Source organism: Physeter macrocephalus, chromosome 18 (assembly GCF_002837175.3).
Source record: "Physeter macrocephalus isolate SW-GA chromosome 18, ASM283717v5, whole genome shotgun sequence".
Taxonomy (NCBI): domain Eukaryota; kingdom Metazoa; phylum Chordata; class Mammalia; order Artiodactyla; family Physeteridae; genus Physeter; species Physeter macrocephalus.
This window is the reverse complement of record NC_041231.1, coordinates 86,196,813-86,205,581: the sequence shown is the minus strand read 5'-3', so window position 1 is coordinate 86,205,581 and position 8,769 is coordinate 86,196,813. Positions and strand designations below refer to the sequence as shown.

The window sequence follows — 8,769 nt, the reverse complement described above, 5'->3', positions numbered from 1 at the left end:
TTCATCAGTTTTCCATTAGAGTTCTGAAAATGCTTATTCATTCAGTTCAGCAGTATAGTCAGTTACCAGAAACCTGTACTTGTCAGAGTCTTTTCCATGAATTCCTTGAAGATGAAACCCTTTTATAGGAACATTTTTGCAAAAGCATCAGAGTACACCCAGAACTGTCTGTAAGTGTCAAAAGACTTAAAAATGACCATGGTTAAAGATTTGATGAAAGTTCATAATAATGCAATTGACAAGGAAATTTAGTTATTTCTGAGATATACATTTTAAAGTAATAACTAGAATTATGACTTATAACATTATACCAGAACATATAAGATTTTTAGAAATTTCATGTAATGTCTGAAACATTTATATTAACATATTTCCATACAAATAACCCAAAGAAAGTTTAGTATTAGTGTTTTCTTGTTTGTTTGTTTATACTGCAGGTTCTTATTAGTCATCAGTTTTATTCACATCAGTGTATACATGTCAATCCCAATTGCCCAATTCAGCACACTACCATCCCCACCCCACCGCGGTTTTCCCCCCTTGGTGTCCATACATTTGTTCTCTACATCTGTGTCTCAACTTCTGCCCTGCAAACCGGTTCATCTGTACCATTTTTCTAGGTTCCACATACATGCTATACTGTCTTGATTACTGTAGCTTTGTAGTATAGTCTGAAGTCCAGGAGCCTGATTCCTCCAGCTCTGTTTTTCTTTCTCAGGATTGCTTTGGCTATTCGGGGTCTTTTGTGTTTCCATACAAATCGTGAATTTTTTTGTTCTAGTTCTGTGAAAAATGCCATTGGTAGTTTGATAGGGATTGCATTGAATCTGTAGATTGCTTTGGGTAGTACAGTCATTTTCACAATGTTGATTCTTCCAATCCAAGAACATGGTAGATCTCTCCATCTGTTTGTATCACTTTTAATTTCTTTCATCAGTGTCTTATAGTTTTCTGCATATAGTTCTTTTGTCTCTTTAGATAGGTTTATTCCTAGGCATTGTATTCTTTTTGTTGCAGTGGTAAATGGGAGTGTTTCCTTAATTTCTCTTTCAGATTTTTCATCATTAGTGTATAGGAATGCAAGAGATTTCTGTGCATTAATTTTGTATCCATTAGTGTATAGGAATGCAAGGGTTTCCTGTGCATTAATTTTGTATCCTGCTACTTTACCAAATTGTTGATTAGCTCTAGTGGTTTTATGGTAGCATCTTTAGGATTCTCTATGTATAGTATCATATCATCTGCAAACAGTGACAGTTGTACTTCTTCTTTTCTGATTTGGATTCCTTTCATCTCTTTTTCTTCCCTGATTGCTGTGGCTAAAACTTCCAAAACTATGTTGAGTAATAGTGGTGAGAGTGGACAACCTTGTCTTGTTCCTGATCTTAGTGGAAATGGTTTCAGCTTTTCACTGATGAATAGCTGTAGGTTTGTCATATATGGTCTTATTACGTTGGGATATGTTCCCTCTATGCCCACTTTCTGGAGAGTTTTTATCATAAATGGGTGTTAAATTTTGTCAAAAGCTGTTTCTGCATTATTGAGATGATCATGTGGTTTTTATTTTTCAGAATGTTAATATGATGTATTATACTGATTGATTTGTGGATATTGAAGAGTCCTTCCATGCCTGGGGTAAATCCCACTTGATCATGGTGTATGATCCTTTTAATGTATTGCTGGGTTCAGTTTGCTAGTATTTTGTTGAGGTCAATCACTGATTTTTAATTATCACCCTTATTGTAATATATGATGCTCATATGAATAATTGTGCAAATGAAATGTATTAGATAGAAATTAACATTAACATTTACTAATTTGTAAACAAATAACACAAAATTTGATATTAACAGATATATTGATGTACCTTGACCAGCAGTTAATATTAATAGCCCTGTTAATGTGACATTTCAGTTGTGTCCTTTCTACCAAGAGTCACTTAGGACATATAATTTACTATGGAATTCAGAGAAATTTGCCTAGATCATTTGTAGCATTTAAGAATTTGCAATCTGAGATAATGAATCCCCTGAGAGTAGAAGGAACTGAGGTCTCCATGGTTCATTTAACTCTACTGTTTGTTTAATGGGGGGATGTTGGGATAATAGCAAGTAATTTCAGAAAACAATTTTTTTTTTTTATGCGGTACACGGGCCTCTCACTGTTGTGGCCTCTCCCGTTGCGGAGCACAGGCTCTGGACGCGCAGGCTCAGCGGCCATGGCTTACGGGCCCAGCCGCTCCGCGGCATGTGGGATCTTCCCGGACCGCGGCACGAATTGGCCTTCACCTCTCCTCACTATTCCAATACAGACAACACATTACATATACAAAAAGAACCGTAAATCTGAGACTCATAGGTGTTTTTCATTAGTAATACTGTTTCACTGTGGAGAGCCCTCTTTGAAGAGAATTACAAACTTTAAGAGTTAGAAGTGACTGCACAATCTACTGTTGTCCAACCTCCAATTTCCCAGTACTAATTCTTGTTAAAATATTTATCATATAATATACTAATATATTGAATACTTAAACCTGTTATCCTAAGATATCATAATATCATGTTTAGTTGGATGGATTAATTTATTCAAAAAAGGAAATCTTACAAAATTAAAAATTTTATCCTTTTAGTCAAGGTCTCTTTCAAAAAACCTGTTTATTCTTTCTTTTAGCAATTGAAGGCCATTTTTTTTCTTGTAGATAATTGATAACATCTTTTTTTACATTTTGGAATTTGACTTTAGTTTTTCTAGTGTCCTTTTAAAAGTTCTGTTTTTACTTTTTTGATATTAACTTCTTGAGCAGATCAACACCTCCTACTCAGTGCTCTAGACTTAAAACATCACCATTACCTTTCGCTTATGTCTTTCCCAGATGAGCCACATTCAATAAATTTCCAAGTCAGCCTCCTACATCAACGTTTCACACTTTTTTTCTTCTTTTAGATTTTAACAAACTTATCCTAGTCAAGGAACTTGTCATCTGTTGCATAGATTGTTGCAGTAACCATAACCAGTCATGTTTCCAGTGTTTCCTATTCTAAGCCATTGTTCACTTAATTAAATGTAGTCTTATTAAATAGAGGTCTTATATAAGAGGAATTAAAATCCTGTAACATTAGTTCACATATAGATACACACATTCTTTAAAATTACCTTCATTTCTGGTTCCCGGTTCTGGCTCAACGTATATCTCCCTTTCAACCTTACGTACATACCGCCCCATGAAATCTTCGGCTTGAGACGAATTGAACTATTCCTCATGTAGATGCCTAATCTTTTTTTTTTTTTTTTTTTTTTTGTGGTTCGCGGGCCTCTCACTGTTGTGGCCTATGGATGTTTGGTAATTGAGAGGCTTTCAAATTCCAATTCTGATGTAAACTATTGAAACTCAAGAGTTAATGAGCACAATTTCATTATCTATCAGCTGTGCAAAATACCTACCTTGAAGGATTATTGATGATTAGATAAAAATTTTAATACAAAGTATCTAACACATTTACTAACTGATGGCAGCTTTTCAATAGTTGTGAGTCCTTAAACATTTACTTGATTATGATGTTCCCTCAGCCAGTTATATATTCCTATATATTCCTACTAAATATTCAAAATCTTTCCACTTGCTCCTGGAAAAGAATCTTTAATTCTTCCTCTGTTTTTGGAATTTAATTAGTGTTCTTCCTCTATTCCAGATTTACATTGTTTTTAAAAACTTTATTGAGGTATATACTTAATATACAAAAGGTTGCACATATTTAATGCATACATTTTGATGAGTTTGAACACGTGCCTATACCCATTATGCTATCACCACAAACAATATTAAAATATCCATCATCTCCAAAAGATGATGTTCCTTGCTTTTTTTTGTGATAAGAGCACTTGTCATGAGTTGTGCAGTTAAAAACTTTAAGAGGGCAGAAGCCCAGTATTAAAGGTACATTTTATTACTATTGCATTCTGCCTGGACACACTCACAATTCTGAAATGAATTGTCTTAACAGTCCTAAAAGGTAGTAAGTAGATAATTTAAGAAAGCTGTCTGAACAGCTCTAGATAGTCTCTATACCTAAGCTTACAACACAAATCTTGTTGGGTTTTGCCCTCCAAACTAAAAATTACCATTTTCTCTGAGTAAGACTAAGTTAGACAAAGGATATCTTAACTAGTAAAAATGGTCAGAGATATTATTTAACACGACAGAATTTTTATTTTCATTGTTTTGTGTGATGGGTGTGTATGTGTGAAACTTAAAACATTTTATGGCAATCAGCCACCAATCAGCCAAATTTTACAGTTATTGAGAATTTTTTTCCAAACTAAATATACCAAAGTCCATTTGTCTCAAGAACTGGACCAAGCACCAGATGATATGTTCTATTTCAACAAGTAGGTCTGAATTACAGTTGCTTCTTGTCTAGGATAACATGGGACTTTCCATCCAATAATTTACTTAGATATTGATTGTACCAGAAGATATGCCAGGAAAACCCAAGTGACTCTTGTTTTTCTTACCTGTTAATTTTTCACTACACAACGTTATGTTGATTTCTCATCATATTAATTCAACATTCAGTAACTATAAAATCATTTAATATGCTTTCAAAAATGTAACATTTTATGAAAAACTTTTTAGCTGGATGTGAATCCTAGAGCTAAGTTTAGAACTCTCAACTTTTAATGATACAAATTCTAAGCATCAAAAATATACTCATTGCTGAAGTAGTCAAGCTGCTTTCCATTCTAGAAATACGAATTGTTTTTTCTTGTATTGATTCTTGCACAGTTTCAAGACATTCCTGGCTGTTCCATTATGCACAAAAATGTTTTCATGTTGTGGTTCATTATTAATATCACTACCTTGTTCTCTCATTGATTCAGAAGGCTCATGCTTATGATATTTAAAAGAAACATTAAGAACTTATCCACACATTTTGTCCATATATTTTATTTATTTGAATATTTAATGATACATTCTTTAGTTAAAAATACAAAACACTAAGTGTAGCAATATGTTTTTTTCTTTTTATTTATTTATTTATTATTTATTTATTTTTGGCTGCATTGGGTCTTTGTTGCTGCACGCAGGCTTTATCTAGTTGCGGCGAGTGGAGGCTACTCTTCGTTGCGGTACGCGGGCTTCTCATTACGGTGGCTTCTCTTGTTGCGGAGCACGGGCTCTAGGCACACGAGCTTCAGTAGTTGTGGCACACAGGCTTAGTTGCTCCGCGGCATGTGGGATCTTCCCGGACCAGGGCTCAAACCTGTGTCCCCTGCATTGGCAGGTGAATTCTTTACCACTGCGCCACCAGGGAAGCCCCAACAATATGTTTTTAAAGAAGCAGTAGCGTCTAGATAAATTTGAGTTGATAAAGTTATGAGATTCGTGGTTGGTCTAAGGTGTAGAGTGCCTCACACTGAACGCACAGTGGCACTGTGCTGCCAACTTAGACATGGCCAACCTCACAGAGTGATGACATGTTTCTCCCTATGACACTGTCATAGGAAGTCCACTGATGAATGGTTGCCATGCTATTTTATGATGATAGCTTGAACTAACCCTGCATTGGCAGGTGAATTCTTAACCACTGCGCCACCAGGGAAGCCCCAACAATATGTTTTTAAAAGAAGCAGTAGCGTCTAGATAAATTTGAGTTGATAAAGTTATGAGATTCGTGATTGGTCTGAGGTGTAGAGTGCCTCACACTGAACGCATAGTGGCACTGTGCTGCCAACTTAGACATGGCCAACCTCACAGAGTGATGACATGTTTCTCCCCATGACACTGTCATAGGAAGTCCACTGATGAATGGTTGCCATGCTATTTTATGATGATAGCTTGAACTAACTAGTTTCAAATTTATAGTACTTTTTGTTTTACTGTTTAACACAGTATTTCACTATGTACCAACCAAAATAGAACTATTTTTAATAGATTTACTACAAACAGGGTGCCCTTACTGGTGCATATTGGCCAAGTATTACCCTTGCCTAACACCATTAGAAGGAATATGAGAAACATGACGCATTTTGCAAGAAGAACATCTAACGTGATCTGGGGAAGTATGAGACAAGAATGAGTTGTTAGAGAAACCCCTATATACCTACTCTAATTGTTCAATAATTTCATTTGATGTCTGCCAACTATCCCTTGGAAGTGAAAATGCTCCTCACCAGGTTGCCCAGTGCCGCCTTTACATCCTTACTTCTCAGACTGTAGATGAAAGGGTTGAGTGTAGGAGTCACCACTCCATAGAAGAGAGCCGTGAACTTGGGCTGGTCCCTTGAGGTAGAGGAGCAGGGCTGAAGCTACATACTAATGCCTGGGCCATAAAGTAAGAAAACTACAATGAGATGGGAAGAATATGTCCCAAAGTCTTTTTTTCGTCCTTCAGAGGATTTAATCTTAAATGCAGTATGTCCAATAGAAGCAGAGGAAGCAAGAATTAAGCATAGTGGCACAGCTAACAAAAAAATGCATACCACAGAGAGTGTGAGCTCATTAGCACCCTTTTCACCACAGGCAGTCTTTATCAGAATAGGAATCTCACACAATAAGTGATCCAGTGTATTGTGACCACACAGTGGTAACTGTAATGTAATTGTGGCCTCTGAGACAGCATAGGTCATTCCACTCAGCCACACAGTGGCCACCAATAAGATGCAGACCTGCTGATTCATGTTGAGGGTGTAGTGTAGAGGCTTGCAGATGGCCACATAGCGATCAAAAGACATAATGGTCAAAAGCAGACATTCTGTGCTCCCCCATTATGTGGAAAAAATAAAGCTGAACTGCACACCCCGTATGGCTGATTGTCTTCTCAGAAGTTCCCAGGTTAAACCGCATCTGAGGAACAATGCTTGTGGTGTAGCACATGCCCAAAAAGGAGAGGTTGGTGAGGAAGAAATACATGGGGCTGTGCAGATGGGGGTCTGACTTGGACACCAGAATGATGGCTATGTTTCCCACCATGGCCATGGGGTATGTTAAAAGCAGAACAATGCATAGAGGAAGCTCTAGCCAAGGGCGGTCAGTAAAGCCTAGTAGAATAAACTCTTCGGGATGGCTCTCGTTATTTAGATCCATTATCTTCAATTTTCACCTTTATCAGAGAAGTGGCAGGAAAGGTAGAAACAGTTTTGAGAAATGACAAAACACAATTATGCATTGTGCACAGTTAAGCATCCAGTCATAGAAGATTGGGTACAGTAACTGGGGGGGTGATAATTTTAAAATGTGACACCAGGTGACTTAATTTCTTTTCATGACACTACAAATTAACAAGTAACCTAACCTTTCTGAAACTGAAACTGAATTTCCTGCTCCGTATAATAAAGATGACAATAACTATGTCCTTGGGCTATGGTGAGGATTGAATGCCAAGAAGTGACTGTTTTGGATACTCCAAAGTAATGTTTTTCATAATTCAGGTTGCATAAATATCAGCTGAAAAGTCTGTTAAAATGAAGTTTATTGGTTCCTATCTTCGGGTGTCTGTTAGAGAAGATGTGGCACGGGGCCTAGGAATTAGATGGTTGGTTTTCAAAAACACTTCTGCAAGGCATTATTGAAATATTAAGAAGTCTAAAAGTGTTGAGGAACCATAGCATAAGAAGGAGGTGGAGAAAACCCTGTACTATAAGAATCATTAAGATAGCCTTGTCTAGATCCAAGTATCAATATATTATTATAGTTGAATACTTATATCATTCTCATGGGGACAAATCAGGCTGCTTTTAGTCAAACCCATTTTAGTAATTTAGAATTGAGCAAGAAATTGAAACACTTTCATGTCACTTTCCCGAAGTATAAACTGAGAGACTTAAGCTATGACATATATATTTTCCTATATTCAAAATTTGTTTTTGGATGTAAATTTTCTTGCATAACTATTTCATTCAAACTGGGCATTTGATTTTTCATTTTAAATTTTAATTATCTATCTTGTACACATTTTTCTTTATCAAGTGAGCTTATCCTCTTTTTATAGAAGACTGGATAGTTATCAATGATTTACTTAATTGTATGTAGCTACAAATACAACCTTTATGTCCAGGGAACTGTTGTCAGGAGGAAAGTGTTTATTCCAATTCAGGACCAGAGACTTATTCATAGCCACAAATCATTTTACATACTGAGGCTATATTACTCTAAAAAATTTTTTTTTTAGCTGAGAGGCATATTGTAACAATAAAATCAGCTAGTTGAGTAAAGCAATATTTTGAGAAAATTAATAATGTAGTGAGATTTTTTTTGTTTATGCTTAAATTTTTTTCTTTATTTTAAATTGAAGTATAGTTAATTTACAGTGTTGTATTAGTTTCAAGTATACAGAAAGTGATTCAGTTTTATATCTATGTATCTATATAATATTCTTTTTCAGATTCTTTTCTATTATGTTTTCTTTATCCATTCATCTGTAGATGGACATTTAGGTTGCTTTCATGTCTTGGCTAGTGTAAATAGTGCTTCTATGAACATTAGGGTGCAAGTGTCTTTTTGAATTAGAGCTTTCTCCAGATATATGCCCAGGAGTGGGATTGCAGGATCATATGGTAACTCTACTTTTAGTTTTTTAGGGAACTTCCATACTGTTCTCCATAGTGGCTACACCAATTTACATTCCCACTAACAGTGTAGGAGGGTTCCTTTTTGTCGACACCCTCTCCAGCATTTATTACTTGTAGACTTTTTAATGATGGCCATTCTGACTGGTGTGAGGTGATTCTTCATTGTAGTTTTGATTTGCATTTCTCTAATAATTAGCGATG

General features: G+C 35.9%; 1 protein-coding gene and 1 long non-coding RNA gene across 2 annotated transcripts in view; one reads left to right on the top strand and one right to left on the bottom strand.

Moving 5' to 3' along the window:
- LOC114484274 (uncharacterized) overlaps positions 1–8,769 on the top strand; it is a 71,525-nt gene that overhangs the window by 30,119 nt on the left and 32,637 nt on the right. The gene's annotated exons all lie outside the window — the stretch shown is intronic.
- LOC112064366 (olfactory receptor 2B11-like) lies at positions 6,062–7,084 on the bottom strand. The gene is given in 2 exon segments (XM_024122137.2): positions 6,062–6,762; positions 6,764–7,084. Coding segments are annotated over 2 exon segments (942 nt in total). The 3' UTR covers positions 6,062–6,141.